General features: G+C 34.3%; 1 protein-coding gene across 1 annotated transcript in view; it reads left to right on the plus strand.

The window, feature by feature from the left end:
- LOC148942322 (helicase senataxin-like) overlaps nucleotides 1-12,192 on the plus strand; it is an 86,974-nt gene extending 74,782 nt beyond the window's left edge. The window contains exon 4 of the mRNA XM_089103294.1: nucleotides 11,403-12,192. Coding sequence (XP_088959420.1) covers nucleotides 11,403-12,192 — 790 coding nt within the window. The remainder of the gene's footprint in view (nucleotides 1-11,402) is intronic.
- Nucleotides 12,193-17,263: the final 5,071 nt, after the last annotated feature.

Below are 17,263 nucleotides of genomic sequence, written 5' to 3' on the forward strand. Positions count from 1 at the left end.
TCTCTGCTTTAAATTTAAAAAAAAATAATTAACTTGTTGGCAGCCCTGCTTTCAAAAAAATCGAGGTATTATAATTTAAATATTATAGCAACCTACCCCCCCTCTTGAAAAAAAAATGATATTATACCGTCTCTTCATTTAATTCAAAAAAATATAATTAGCTTTTTGGCAACCCTGCTTTCAATTAAAAATTGAAATATCAATATTTGAATTTAATACCTCCTTTCCCCCTTCTTTTTACAACAAGTATATTAGACATTATCATATTTTATATTAAAAATTAAATTAATTAAAAAATAAATATTTTAATTAATAGATTGTTACAAAAAAAAATATGAAGAAATTTAAAAATAATATTTTTAATATAAAAAAAAATTTGATTTTATTATTACATTTTTAAAAATACAAAAAAAAAATTTTAAAAAAAATTAATATATAAATACAAATATATTAAAAATGATTAATATAATTGTAGTTTAATTAAAGATTGTCAAAATATCCTAATTAAAATGGACAACAAAAATAATCAAAATTATGCCAGAATCCTATGAGAGACTACAAAGTGCCCAATACAATGAACAAGTCCCAATGGGGGGCCCGGGTTCTATCAAAATATGTCCCTGTTGTCCAAGGGAATTTTATATAATTTTATTCCTTCTACGATACAAATGAAAAAAAAATCTCTATTGTCATCCCTCCATTCAATTTAAAAAAAGTGAGGTATTTTCTTTTTAAAATGATATTCACTTATAACACACACTATACTAACGCATTTACCCGTTATATTAATAATATGGTTTTTTAAAAGTCCTTGTCAATCTATAAGTAACCACACTGTTCACGCTATAAGTCGCACGCTTATTAGTTTATATAGCTACTGGTATGGTTTTATGTTAAGGGGGGGAAGAGGGAAATGGTATAGAAAAAACCGTTTTAAAATTCCACCAGTTAAAAATATCAATACATGTAAGGACAAAACAAAATATGAACTCGTGTGTTGAAATGGGTGTAAAAATTCTTTATTCAGCGAAGACAAAAGCTTAACAACACATTTATAAACTCATTTTGAATTCGGCTTTCGGCACAATGTGTGCGTGTTTGAAATAGGACTAGTTGTGACGTCGTGACCGATCCCGAACAATGTGCTCGAATTATTGCCGATCCAAATTACACTTCCTTTACAATCATAGGCCCGGACTTGGTACTATTGAATAGGAAAAAAGACGCAGTGACTTGAATAAAAATAGTGCTGCAGGCAGTGCCATCTTAGAGATCCCTAAACAGCTCATGTTGAAATTCTAGTACAATGAGGTTAGGGTACAGTGGCCGGAACAGGGGCACGTAGAGGTCTGCTCCGGGGACACGGAGTCTCTACTGTTAAAAGTAAAAACCACATATCTAAGTGGTGATTTTGCGCACGGTGAAATTATTTGCTCACGGTTGGAATACTCCAAGTGGGGTGGTCTTTACTCAGAGCTCGTGAAACTTTGGGCACAAACTCAGCTTTTATTTTTTAAATCATAACCGGGACGTGACATGATTTCCAGTGGTGTGTTTGTAAATCCGAAGGTGTACTTTATACAGACACATGACGAGGAAATCAAGAAACGTTGTAAAGGATTGCCCACGCGCTATTTGGATACGAAGTTCGAAATGAACCTTTATAGGAATTGTTTTGTTCAAAATACAAGTCAAAGATCAAAAGTCCTGTCAATTCGGTCCCTCAAGACTCAAATATTTTTAAAGAAGAAATAGAGTGCCCATGATTTGCTCTTTCTCGTAGATCTACATTTTTTTTTATAGTTACAACGCTCTCACAACATCCTACAGAATAACCGGATTTTTTTCTAACCTAAAAATATACGATAGTCTACTATAGGAAGAAAAAAATGACTTTCATTTAGAAACAATTTTATTGAGCATAATCGCAATAATAATGATTGATGCATTTTATTCTTGTCGATATATTTTGATGGGACATCAACTTCTAACTGAAGTCGATTTATGTAGAGACTATTCCATCTTACAGCAAAACATAGCTGTTGTTCCTGATTAAGTTTGATTAATGATCTCAAGTATCTAGCGTAAATAGCGTCTAATTAAAAACAGAGTCTACAACCAGATTTCATTTACACAGACCCAGTGGGTATTCGTATATCGTTTATGATATTGTCAGATCCATCAATAATCTCAAATCATGTAAATGCACCACACATTTTTCCCTAGTCAGATCATCGCAAATAAACTATTCTCTTTGAATTCAAGTCTCTTTCTAATGTGAGGTGTAAAGAAAACTATTCAATTTAGTAAAATCAACCTCAACACTAACGTTAGACTCACTCTATGTGAAAATCTGTAAGTCCATGTAGTATTATTAAATATATTTCTCGTCTAATTATAATTAAATTTGAGAGGATAATCTCACTATTTGAAAAAAGAATATTACTGCAACACCTTACATAGGAAGTACATTACAGGTCCCAAAGATAAGAGGAAGGACAGTGAAGGTCCCAAATAGCATAGGAAGGAACTTAAAGGCCTAGAAACTATAATTACCGGCTCTTGAAAGGTTAAAATGAACTTAAGGTCAAAAAATACCCCCGGATTTAACATAACTTAATATATTTATATAACTTTGTAATACGCACAAATTTATATACGAAATTATATAATACTAAAAAAAAAGTAACACTATTTTTTTAATATAATATGTCAATAAAAAAATCTCTTACTGATAAAAAAAATAAATGAATTATAAATCCCCCCCTCGGGTGCAACTATTTAGATTAAACCGTATATTCTTTAAATTTAATAAAATAATACTTAAATTTAATTAAGACCTGCTTTCAAAAAAATATATTTCTTATACTGTCTATATTATAGCTCCCTACCCCCCCCCCCCTATGGACAACACCAGGATATTATTATGCCTATTCTTTAAATTAAAAAAAAATTGTCTGATATGGTTTTAAAAACATATTTAATGAAAATAGAAAAATCAATATCATTTAATTTAATAAATAATGTAAAGCATTATTGTTAAAAAAATTATAGTATAACGTCTCATATTTAAATTTAAAAATCAATTAAATTAATAATTAACTATTTAAATGACTATATGTTTCAAGAAAACACTCGAAATAACTTTACACAGATTAGTGCTAATTGAAAAAAAAATTTTATTTTATTATTATATTGTTAAAAATAAAAAAAACAAAATTTAAAAATTATTAGTATAAAAAAAAAATAAATTGAAAACTTAGTAATAGATTAACCGAGGCATTCAATAGTGTCAAAATAACCTAATTAAAAGGGACCACAAACCACCGCAACCTGAGGCCAGGAGACTATGAGAGACTACAACAGACACAAGACTCTTATCCTTGCACCATGGGGTGTCAGGGTAATAACAAAATATGACACTTTGGGCAAAGTTACTTTTATCTAATGATACAACTTCACAGATTCAAATGAAAAAAAAATATCTCTTGGCATCAATACTTTCAATTTAAAAAAAGTGAGGTATTATCATTTTAAAATGATAGTCCCTCTATAAGAATTAATTTAAAATTTCTTTTAATAATATTTTTTGTTTAAAGACATAGTCAAACTATTCGTACCCCAACGTTTAAATATATTATTCAAACGATAATAATAGTCTCTATATACTTTTTTTGTTTTTTTAAAGGGGGGGGGGAAGTTTTAATAAAGAAGATTTTGATTCCATTATTATTTAATGCTGTAAAAAAATTTTTCTTAATAATTATGGACCTCTTAGATAAAAAAGTCAAAAGAAAACAAAAGTATTCAAACTTACGAGTCAGCTGGAGAAACAACCTATAGACTATCAATTTCAAATCAAAATGAAGCTTTATAATAGTGAATGCGTTCTATTCTACTTCAAAATAAATTATTGACTACAAATGACGTAATAAATAGCAATTGGTAAACTGCATTCGAAATGATTTAATCTCATTTCATAAAGACGATACTTTTTTTTGTCAACATACGAAGAACAGTGTATATTGCAATTGTATCTGTCTGGTTTTTATGCAAAGTAACAAGAGACGAAAATTAACGAACAAGAGAGTAGTGAAGAATTATGGTATGCAAAGTAATTTTTAGCAGGGACAGTCACGGGTGATAAATCGCGATGGGTGACATCGTGAGTGGATGATTTTTGGGGATTCGAGGACCAATTTTTTTTCAGGGTGGCGCATAGATTTTCAGGGACATACCAGAATATTCGGGGATAGTGCAAGCCCTGCCTGATTTATCCTCAGTAACATCTAAATACACCTCCACACGAGAAAGACAACCTACGACTGTGCGGTAGACACACTACCAAGGGACTAACAATGAAGACACAGTCAGCAACACGTCGCCGCCTGTACCGGTGGCGCCACAGCGGTGGCTGACCGACTCGTTGCTGGTGGCCACCTGGACCTACCGCGGGCGACGGTCGGTCAATCCGCCTGTGTGGTTCCGGGGTCTACAGCGGTTACTTCATGATCTGCTCGGTGGGTCAGTCTCTGGTCACCTGACTCTCTGTCAGTAATCTCGTCGGAGAGTGATACATTCATATATTACAAAAAGAGACTGAACATAGAATACACATTATACTACCTAACTGAAAAAAAATCATATTATCAGCCTCTTGACCGATATCGAATTTGCGGCTTGTTAAAGTTGTATTGGCGGATGAGATCATGTCTGGAGCCCATCTTGTTACTACTTATCACAAGGTCGTAAACACTGTGAGATCATGTGGTAAAGTATTCTAGATTACACCGTGGAGGGCACATATGCCTGGTGCCATAAAGAGTGCAATTCAACCGAGATTCACTCAATTCCTACCCGGGGACACGGCGCGGAGGGAGGTCAGACCGGTCCCCCGGCGACCCAGGGGCCGCGCCGAGGATGGAACACCGGCGGGGGTGGGGCCCTCCACAGCCCGCCGCGCCGCCCCGCTGGTGCACCGCTGGTAAGATGTCGCCGGTGCGCCGCCGGCGCTGTCACGGTCGACCGCACCCAGTCCTTTGGTCATCAGTCTGGCTCAATACCAAGCTACAAATGACAACAGATTAGAGACAAGACATGATTTCAACAATTAACCCTTCGCGTTCTGGAATATGGTCTTATTCTTTAGTCCTAAAGAGACGTATAAATCTTGTATAAACGTAATGGCTGTAACGTTTCAGAACACTTGTAGAATTCAATTAGATGAATTAACTATTATCTCTGTAGTCTTAGAATAAATTATTATCACACTTATTATTTTTTTTATTAGAGAATTACTTAATATAAAATTTAAAAGAAAGTATAAAACAAGTATTAATTTCTGTCTTTAAAAAATTTTAATATAACTATTTAATTTTACTATTAATTTTTTCATAGCGCACTTTGCTTATCTATTTTCTGTCACCTTTACTACAGTTGAAATGGGCGGGTGTGGGATTGATTGTTTTTTTGCTCTTTTGGATTCTTAAGAAGCATTTTTGTATTAAAAACTGGTTTTTAATAACAATTTAAAAAAAATGCGTTTAAAAGTTTTTTTTTGGCTTATTAAAAGAATATTTTTACTTTAGGCTAATTCTGAACGGATGCTTTTTTATAGATTTGGTCTTCTCTTTTTGATAATTTTAATTTTTTATTTTTTTGATTAATTATAAAATATTAAATGATAAATAAATAATATCAGTAAAATTATAAAATTTATGTAAAAGGATTAAATATATAAAATTTAAAAATACATGATGTAAACTTAACAAGATAACGCTTCAATTAAACAGACAAAAAAAACAATTACTAGATTATTCTCTATGAAGAAGAATTAAGTGACAGCTTATGTAGAAAATTTCTTATGTAGAAAATTAAAAGCTTATCTGTTTTAAGTGTAATTAAATGAAATAATATTCAGACTGTAGTAGCTACAGTACGATATTGAAATGTTCATCCTAGTTCGTCATTTTTAATCAAACAAAAATGTTATGAAACTTATTATCAGTTATTGAGTTTAAGCTTTGATTTCCAATTGCTCCCAATAATTAAAAAATTTAATAAAGTATCAAATAGACATCAAAGGTGGTAAAAAGAATTATACTCCTCGTTGACCCCCACACAGTCTAAAAGCATTTTCTCTGCTCAGTTAAATTTAAATCTCCATATACTTTCTGTTTAAAAGAGATTTAAATCAGAGTTAAGTTACTTTATACTTTTTGATTTTCTTAAAAGCTTTTAATATAGTTTTACAATTTTAAAATTTTTTAATTTTTGCATATATTTGGTAATAATGTTTGGGTTGATAGAATATCATTAACAACTGTAGATACGTAAGAACATTTACAAATAGGGGCCACTGAGGTCACATGACTGTCAAAGACTCATCCCTGAACCTCACAACTGGAACTCTGTGATGATGCAATAGCCTGTGCATGTAACTTGGGCACTGGACCAATGGCACCAGTTTCACTATATCGCAACGTTAGGTGGGGATGTCGATATCGATTTCGTCACGCCAATTCGTTTTAGTGTGAATCTACCTGGTACATAAGAATGAATGTTTTCAAAGTAAACCCGTTTCATCAATAGGAAAAAAAAACCGGATTGGACGCATATGTCCCTTTCTTTTTGTACGATAAAACCATGCAAGTGCTGTATCAATTATAACTCACGAAAATCTTTTTAATTTTGTCAAATTTTCAACTTTTTTTCATAAATGCTTTCGATAAAAAAAAATAAATTCAAAATAAATTAAATATAATAAATCCCACTGCCCCCCTTATTGATACCATCTTTATATTATACAGTATCTGATTTAAATAAAAAAAAATTGAATTTTTTGAACTACTTATTTTAAAAATATATTTTTCTTTAAATTTAAATATTATTTATAAATACCCCCTCCCCTGTATAAAATCATGATATTATACCGTCTCTTATTTTTAAAAATATTATTATAATTGTTTTATACATTATGTAAATACATACACATTATATATCTTATATTTTAAATTTAAGAAATAACTACACACACACCCCCACAACTAATGCACCCCACTTTAGATTCTATATAATATTATTCCAGTATAAATATACTTTAATTACTAGTTAAACATGTCTAAAAGTTTTAAAAAACAAAATCGCCCTCCCCTTACCAAGCTGATTGGTAATTTAAGGAAAAATTGAGGCTCTGACGACCGTGTTCCAAAGACAACAACAAAATGTAAAAATTATTCAGATATACATCAAATAATTTTAAAACAATTTTATAGATCCACCATGGAATTCAATAATATAAAAATAGTCTAATTAAAAGGGATCACACACAACAGCCAAATGCGGCCAGGAACATACGAACAATCACAACCGCCACATGACACTGAACCCGTCCCACGCGAGGGCCCGGTGTATATAAAAAGCTGAAAATGATTTACCAGTTTCTTTTATCTAATTTTTTTATTTCTAAAATTTAAATAAAAAAAATCCGTATCTTTTAGCATCCCTGTTTCAATAAAAAAAATGAGATATTATCATTTAAAAATGATAGCCCCCTATCCCCCTCCCCTATAGGCAATAATTTACAATTTATTTACCGGACGGGTATCTTCTGGTTCAATCTTTAATTTCCCAACCTTTTACATAGCTTAGTCTATAGCTAAATTTTGTCTCAACCGTAGGCTATTTTTTTGGGAGGGGGGGGGGGGGGTAAAAATGTTAAAGTAAGATTATTTAAATTTAGAAAATGTTTTAAAAACTTTTTGATTAAAAATTAAGAAAGAATTCTATAAAAACAGCAAAAAAAAAATATTAAAAATTACAATACAGCTGTAGAAACAATCTGTAGGCTGTCAATTTAAAAATCAAACACCAGGCTGACGCGGTATAGTAGTGAATAAGTTCTATAATTATATTCAACTTGAAAATAAAATTCTTGAATACGACTGATGTAAGAAATAGCGTTTGGGTAACTACATTCGAAAGTATTTAAACTCATTTCATCATAACGATACTTTTTTGTCAGCATATGAAGAAATGTGTAAATTTCAATATTTTAACAGGCTTATTTCACATGTCTATTTTTTATGCAAAGTAACAAAAAGAGATGAAAATTAATGAACAAAAGAGCAGTGAAGAATTATGGTATACACAGTACTATTGGGCAGGGACAGTCACTGGTGATAAAGCACGCGGGGTTGCACCGTGAGTGCGTGATTTTCGGGGAGTTGTTGACCCCAATTTTTTTCGGGGTGACTCATAGATTTTCGGGGAAATATCCAAAAATTCAGAGATAGTGCAAGCTCTGCTTGATTTCGCCTCAGCAAAATCGAAATACTGTACCACACGAGACGGACAAGCTCCGAATTTGCGGTTGACGCACTAAAGACTTGACGTAAAAATAAGTTAAAGTCGACCGATCGCCGCCGCCTCGGCCGACGGCAGCGTGCATGCGGTGCGCCCGGGGATTTACGACTCGGGGGCGGCAGGCGCCTGGGCCGCGGGGGGGCGGGGGTGATTCACTCCGCCGGAGCGTCGCCGGTGTATAGTCACAGCGGTCTCAGTGTCCAATAATATTTGTCCAACTTATATTTTTTTGAAAATAATTAAATGGAAAGATACAACAAACGGATAAAATAACATATGTTAAATAGTATAAAATACGTCAAAGATAAGCAATTATTCAAAATTGTACGAAGTTATCGCGTTGATAACAAGATTCAGAGGGTCAAACCGAGGATATCTCTTTATAGAGGAGGGGACTTCAAAAGTCTCTGTACTTTATATAGCTTAACTTTAAAAAAGGGAAAGATATAAACCAAAATTCATGGATATGTCCTTAAAGTTGTTTTTAGAAGATTTTATGCCTAGTAAATTAAATTTTGAGAAAATATTTTTGAATTGAAGACTATAAATTTTTTAAAAAATAATAAAATATAAAAACACTTTAAGAAATTTTCTAAAGATCCTATATAATATATAAAAATCTTTTTTTTTTCTCTTCTGTTAAATGTAATTTTTTTAACCTTTGTTGTATTTTATTATTTTATCATAAATTCTATCGCATATTCTTTCAATTATAATTTGACATTTAAAATCTTAGCAACATAGTAAAATTAAAAAACACCGCCTAGACACGAGATAAAAAAGATAAAATTTAAAAAGGCAATAATAAGTTCACATTGAAAACTATAAGTCTAACTAATATTCTAACAATGTCACAAAGAATTTATACCGAGACAAAAGGTCTATAAATTCAAGTTAATTCTGTCAAAAGACAAAAGTAAGTATAAATTACTTATGGTTTAGCTTGATTATGTTGACATAGACGTATTAAAAAGTAATAAACTTGAGCTATAAGTATATGCAAGAAGAATATACTCCCCTTTTCATTAGTTAATATATCAAAATTATTTAGTAATAATATGATAAATTATTATTATATAAAATAAAGTACAAATATACGAATATCATTAACAATAAAAAAGTAAAAACAGAAAGTTATGTCAATAGGGGGAGGGGGTCTTTGCCTGTGCCACCCCAAGATCTTATTTATTTCTTGAATTTTTAATTAAGAAACCCCCTGAGATTCTTAAGACTCCCTATGAACGTCATCACTAATATAACTGACTTGAATATACTTATGACAGCACCACTTGAATTAGTTATTGACTTTGTTCAACCTTTTCAGAGGCCCACTCGACGAAGCTCGACGACGAAAATTAAAATCGAAGATTATGTGCTTGTCTTGCTCTTAACGCACAAAGTGCTAGGAGGACAAAATGTAGTTTCTGGTTTTGCTACTGTATTTACGAATAAAGAATATTTTTAATGCACACAGTGCGGACTGAAAATTTGATTTCTATGAGTTTACTCAATGAAAGACAAATTTTGCCATTTTTAGATACTAAACCTTATTCTTAAGATGTTTTTCACTGGCTAAGGGTCAATCAGGTGCTTTGATACGAAAAAAATACTCACGAAAAAAGAAGAGGATATAGTAACATTGGTTTCTGGAGGGTTATTTAAGCTGACTTGGTTTTGTATTGAACGAGTTCTGAGCATTAGTGAGTGGGTTACATTTCAGTGAAATTGAGCCACGACTTTTCTAGGAGTATATAAATACTTTTACTTTAAATGGAGGATAAATTCAAGAGCATTTCGATGCACAAACAGCAAGCGAACCACTATAAAACATATAAAGCAGATTATTTTGTTCGTGTTGCGTTATATTTAAACTTTGATCGATTCGATTTTGTTCTGGTCGGCTAAAGGTCCACATAGGTAGAGCACGGACAAAAGGAAGCACAAAAGAAAGACGTTTCAATAGTTGCATCTTTTTCATTAATCAAGCTTAACCTGGCCAAGGTCAAATCCAATAATGGTCCATTTAACGCAAATAAAATAAAGAGCTGCATATATTAGTAACTTTCTAAATACTGTTTTAACTATCCGGGCTTTTTTGGGCTATTCAAGGAGTTCCTGTTCTCAAAAAAATAATACTCAGCTCCACGCAGTGTTTGTCGACACTTAGCCTTTTTTCAAGCCTTGTAATCGTTTTCAAACAGTTCGTGGTAACGAACTGTAAGTAAGGAGCGACCAGGCTCAATGGTAACCGAAACTCTAGAAAACGGTATTTTGATACAAGTAGATACATGAAAAGAATTAAATTTTTATGTTGATTTCAAATATATAAGTTTCGTCAAGTTCAGTCCTACCCATCAAAAGTTACGCGCCTGAGAAAACTTGGCTGATTTTCGAAAAAAGGGGGAAACACCCCCTAAAAATTATAGAACCTTAATGAAATTCACACCATCATATTTAGTGTATCAGAGAACCCTACTGTAGAGGTTTCAAGCTCATATCTACAAAAATGTGGAATTTTGCATTTTTGCCAGAAGAAAGATCACGGGTGCGTGTTTATTTTATTTTTTTTTTCTTTTTCCCAGGGGTGATCGTATCGACCCAGTGGTCCTAGAATATCGTAGGAGGGCTCATTGGAATGGAAATTAAAAGTATAATGCCCTTTTTAAGTGACCAAAAAATGGAGGGCAACTAGGCCCCCTCCCACGCTCATTTTTTTCCCAAAGTCACCTGATCAAAATTTTGAGATAGCCATTTTGTTCAGCATGTTCGAAAATATTATAAGTTTGTCTTTTAGGATGACTTAATACCCCGAATAACCCGGGGGGAGGGCTGAAAGTTATGAACTCTACCCAATATTAACATATAGTATTGGTTATTGGGAAGTATACAGACGTTTTCAGGGGAGATTTTTCTGGTAGTGGGGGGGGGGGGGGGGTCGGGGGCTATGTGGGAGGATATTTCCATGAAGGAAGTTTTCATGGGGGAAGGGACACTGCTATGAAGGGGACGCCGGACTTCCCAGCATTATTTAAAAAAAGATCAGAAATTATATGTCAACCTGGTCTTGGTTGTGGCCATGCGCTAAGCGTCGTGGCTTCTGTCCTTATTGACGCTGAAAGCTCAGGCCAGTCGGTCGCGATTGGTATTCATGATGTCAAGCGTGCGTTTGATTCCCTTATCCACGACCAAATTATTCTAGAAATGGGAAAGAGAGGCGTCCAACGAGATGTCATAATGCCATTAAAGGACATGTATGAAAACCTCCAGGCACAAATAAAAGTTGTTTCGCCCGAGAAGAATATAAGGGAAATTTACCCAACCGTCCCAGTACGAAAAGGCGCCCGGCAAGGTGCTCCTACTTCTGCCCCGGCTTTTAATAACAGTGTTCTTCCAGCACAGGAAAATTACCAAATAACGTGTGTTCTGGATGGTGTTGACCTTTCTCTTCTTTGTTATGCTGACGATATTTTAAATATGAGCCGGAATATTGGTGGCATCGAATGCAATTTTGCTATTTTTCAAAAGCAATATGCTGCAATAGGCCTAGAATTTAACGCTGCAAAATCAGAGGTATTACTGTTTAATTGGCCCGAAAGCCAAGTCCCACCTACCATAGACCTTGGACCGACAAGTATTAAGCCAGCAGATCACATCATTTATCTTGGACTACTGATTGGTAAAACGCTGAGACACACACGACAGCTATTAATTCAGCATCTAGAAAAGCGTACCGGTTTTGCATACAGCAGATTGGTTGCAACGAAGTTCAGTTTCAACCGGTTTATCCTTGCTCGGCTGTATACTGCACTAGCATTGCCCCATTTTTGATACCTGAGCCCTTTTTGGCGAACATTTCCATGCACCGCGAAACAGAAACTTCGAGCAATATTTTTAAAATATGCTAAGTACCCTTTAAGACTCCCCCCCCTGGACGCGTAACACAGACCTCATTAATAGGTATAAACTGGCAGATTCCACTCTCATAATTGAAAATTAGATTTCCAGTTCTAATAGTAAAATTGGTAACCACCCCTGGTATAGTTTAATCAAGCAGTAGTCAAGTGTATAATTGTTTCTTTTTTCTTTTCAGTTTAGTGTTTTTCTCGTTTTTATCCGTTTATTTTTTATTTGGCCCTTTTTTTTTTTTTTTTTTTTTTTTTCTTTATCTTTATTGTACTCTGTCTTGTGTTTTTGTAACGACGGGTTATAAATAAATAATAATAATAGTAATATATAAAAAAAACAAGTTTTCAACTGAAAGTAAGGAGCAACATCAAAACTTAAAACGACAGAAGACATTACGTATATGATAGGGTTCACCCCCTAGTCAATACCTCGCTCTTTAAGCCAAACATTATTTAGTACTTTAATAAGAGCTATTTATTCTAATTAACGGCATTTTTGATTAAGCGGTCATTTTTAAGAATTGGAACAAAATTCGAACTTTAGCTTAAAGAGCAAGGTATTGACTAGGGGGCAAACCCTCTAATGTACGTATTAAAATATATGAGTATAGAAGTTCGTTGCGTAAGTTAATTCGTAAGTTACGTATATTTATTACTAAGAAAAACGTTCGTAAATAAAATTATACATGTTTTGAGAAAGCCATTTAACCTAATAAAGGTAAAATTAATATTCAAATTTGGTTTTAATTATTCATGTAAGGTGAGCCAAAATCAAAACCTGCATTAATTCAAAAACGTTCAAAAATTAAATAAAAAAACAAATTTTTTTTAACTGAAAGTGAGGAACAATGTTGAAACTTAAAGCAAACAGAAATTAGTCCGTATATGAAAGGGGCTGTACCTTCATCAACGCCTTGCTCTTTACGCTAAAGTTTGACTTTCTCACAACTCTTTTTTTTTAAACAATGAAAAACTTTAGCGTAATGAGCGAGGCGTTGAGGAGGGAGCAGCCCCTTTCATTTAAATAAAAAAAAAGTTTTTTTTAACTAAAAGTAGGGGACGACGTTAAAACTTAAAACGAACAGAAATTATTCCGTATATGAAAGGGGCTGCCCCCTCCTCAACGCCTCGCTCTTTACGCTAAAGTTTTTTATTGTTTAAAAAAAAAATAGAGTTAAAAAAAAATATTAAAAAATTTTTAATTATTATATTTAATTCCCAAATATTTAATTCAAAAATATTTCAAAAATATTTAATTCCCACCCAACAAAAAATTTTAATCTAATTTTAAACTGAAACTGGTTTTCTGACTCCCAAATGCTTTCCGGGAAACCATTCCACAAATTAACTGTATAATTTCTAATTACATTAGATTCTAACTAATTTCTAATCAGTTTTTCAACATAAGTAATTCAGGAAGTATAGCAGAATGTACCAGAAAAACGAACTATTGATACACTCTTAGAAAAATGAGAAAAACACCCGGGCATGGAAATCAGGGGGTGGGTTTAAAATATATGTTCGATATAGGTATAAAATGCTTTTTAATAGACAGTGTATAGAAATTCACAAAAATACCAGACATTTCGGTCACATATACAGTGACCGAATATCTGGCCGGCATATCTGGTGTTTTTCTCATTTTTCTAAGAGTGTATCAATAGTTATTTTGAACTTTTATTTTTTCGTCATGGAATGGCAGTGTGGTCTCTGAAATTATCTACAGGGGTTGGGGTTGCGAAAAGGGTAAGAGGAAGGAAATTGTTCCCCTAGAATTCTCCCCTAATCGATTTTGAGGAATACTTTTTTCGTATTTCATTGAGAATACATCTTTATTGGTATTTTAACTGAAAAAATTAAAAAACAAAAGGTTGCTCTTCCTTCTATACTATACTTCTATTCTAGGCGTTGTCGTATAAACTTCAAAAAAGGCTCATTTGATTGGAAATTCAAATGGCTAGTGCCCTTTTTAATAGTCGAAAGTGATTGGAGGGCAAATGGCCCCCCCACGCCCATCTAGAGGAACACATCCAATAAAAGTTTCGAGATAGCCATTTTGTTCAGCGTAGTTGATTTCCACATAGAAAAGAACACTCCCCCAAATCCCTCAGGGCAAGGGTTTTAAATTAGGCCCTGGGGTCATATAAGGTTTTATAGAAGACGTTGTCGTAAAAACTTTAAAATAGGCTCATTCAATTGGAAATTCAAAGGGCTAGTGCCCATTTTAATAGTCGAAAGTGATTGGAGGGCAACTAACCCCCCTCCACGCCCATCATTCCCCCAAACACATCGAATCAACATTTTGAGATAGTCATTTTGTTTACCGTGGTTTATTTTATGACAGATAACATATTTTTGAGATCTATACTCCCCCTAAGCCCTCAAGGCAAGGGTTTTAAGATATGCCCTGGGGACATATACGGTTTATATAGAAGGTGTTGTCGTAGGAACTTCAAAACAGCTCATTCGAGTAGATATTCAAATGGCTAGCGCCCTTTTTAATAGTTGAAAGTGATTGGCGGGCAACTAGCCCCCCCCCCAAACCCATCATTCTCCAAACACATCCAATAAAAATTTTGAGATAACCATTTTGTTCAGCGTAGTTGATTTCCTGATAGAAAATATGTTTTTGAGGAGGAAACTCCCCCAGATCCCTCAGGACAAGGGTTTTAAGTTATGCCCTGGGGGCATATAAGAACGATGTTGGCACAATGTATTATTTATTAATTTTTTTCTTTTAGAGCAAGGCACTTCGTATCAAAAAAGTTGTCTTAGAAACTTCGAAAAGGGCTCATTCAGTTGGAAATTGAAGTGGCTTGTGGCCTTTTTGATAGTCGTAAGTGATTGGAGGGCAAATAGCCCCCCCACGCCAACCATTTCCCGAAACAAAACCAAACAAAATTTTTGAGATAGCCATTTTGTTAAGCGTGGTTGATTCCCTGATAAAAATTATGTTTTTGAGGAGGATAATCCCCCAGAGCCTTCAGGGTAAGAGTTGTGAGTTATGCCCTGGAGGCATATAAGGTTTTTTTTATAGAATGCGCTGTCGTAGAAACTTCAAAAGAGGCTCATTCAATTGGAAATTCAAAGGGCTAGTGCGCTTTTAATAGTCGAAACTGATTAGAAGACAACTAGCACCCTTTCCACGCCCACCATTTCCCTAAACATATCCAATCAAAATTTTGAGATAGCCATTTTGTTCCACGCACTTCAAAGTTCAGGAAATTCTACCTTTGAGCAGGACACTCCATCCACAGTCTTCAGGGCTAGGGTTCTAAGTTACGCCCTTGGAACATGTAAGGTTTTTATTGAAATATGTGTCGTTGAAACTTGAAAAAGGGCTTATTCGATTGGAAATTCAAAGGGTTAGTGCTTTTTTTAGTAATCGAAAGTGATTTCAGGGCAACTAACCCCCATCTCACGCCCATCTTTTCCCCAAACACATCCAATCAGAATTTTGAGATAGCAATTTTATTAAACGTAGTTGAAAGTTTTGGAAATTAGGTCTTTGAGGACTACAACCCCCCCCCCACAGTCCTCAGGGCAAGGGTTGTAAGTTATGCCCTGGGGTCATATAAGGTTTTTATTGAAAGTGTTGTCGTAGAAACTTCAAAAGGACAATAGTTGAAAGTGACTGGAGAGTGACTAACGCCCCTCTCACGCCCACCATTTTCCCAAACACATCCAATCAAAATTTTGAGATAGCCATTTTGTTCAACGTAGTTTAAAGTTCAGGAAGTTATACCTTTGAGTAGGACACTCCCCCCACAGCCTTCAGGCCAAGGGTTATAAGTTATGCTCTGGGCGCATACAAGGTTTTTATTGAAATCTTTGTAGTAGAAACTAGAAAAAGGGCTCATTTGATAGGAAATTCAAAGGGCTACTGCCCTTTTTAATAGTCGAAAGTGATTTGAGGGCAACTAACCCCCCTTTCACGCCCACATTTTCCCCAAACACATCCAATCAAAATTTTGAGATGGCCATTTTATTTAACGTGGTTGAAAGTTTTGGAAATTAGGTCTTTAAGGATGACAACCCATCCCCCCACAACCCTCAGGGCGAGGGTTGTAAGTTATACCCTAGGAGCATGTAAGATTTTTATAGAAAACGATTTTGTAAAAAAAAACATCAAAAAGGGTACATTCAATTGAAAATTGAAAGGACTAGTGCCCTTGTAATAGTCGAAAGTGATTGAAGGGCAATTAACCCCCCTCTGACACCATCCATTTCCCCAAACACATCCAATGAAAATTTTGAGATATCCATTCTGTTCAACGTAGTCGAACGTTCTTGAAATTAGGTCTTTTATGATGATAACCCCCTCAGAGCCCTCAGTGCAAGGGCTGTAAGTTATGCCCCAGGGGCTTATAAGGTTTATATAGAAAGTTGCTATAAAAATTTCAAAACGGGTTCATTTGTTTGGAAATTGAAATCGCCCTTTCTAATAGTCGAAAGTGAGTGGAGAGTAATTGACCCCCCCCCCTCTCACGCCCACCATTTCCCCAAACACATTAAATCACAGTATAGAGACAGCCATTTTGTTCAAAATAGTTGAAAGTTCCGGACAGTATTTATTTAAGGATGACAAACCCTCCAGAGTCCCCAGGGCAAAGGTTGTAAGTTATACCCTGGGGGATATAAGGTTTTTATAGATAGAGTTGTCATAAAAACTTCAAAAGGGTTCATTAAATTGGTAATTGATATGGCTAGTGCCCTTTTTAATAGTCGAAAGTGATTGGAGGGTAACTAACCACCCTCTCACGCGCACCATTCCCCCCAAAATCGAATCAAAATTTTTGAGATAGCCATTTTGTTCAGCATAGTTGATCTCCAGATAGAAATTATGTTTTTGAGGAGGACACTCCCCTACAGTCCTCAGGACAAGGGTTGTAAATTCTACCCTGGGGGCATATAAGGGTTTTATAGAATGCGCTGTCGTAGAAACTTCAAAAAAGGCTCATTCAATTGGAAATTCAAAGGGCTAGTGCGCTTTT

This window comes from Artemia sp. Qi Xiang Cuo, chromosome 17, assembly GCF_049724085.1.
Source record: "Artemia sp. Qi Xiang Cuo chromosome 17, ASM4972408v1, whole genome shotgun sequence".
Lineage (NCBI taxonomy): Eukaryota > Metazoa > Arthropoda > Branchiopoda > Anostraca > Artemiidae > Artemia > Artemia sp. Qi Xiang Cuo.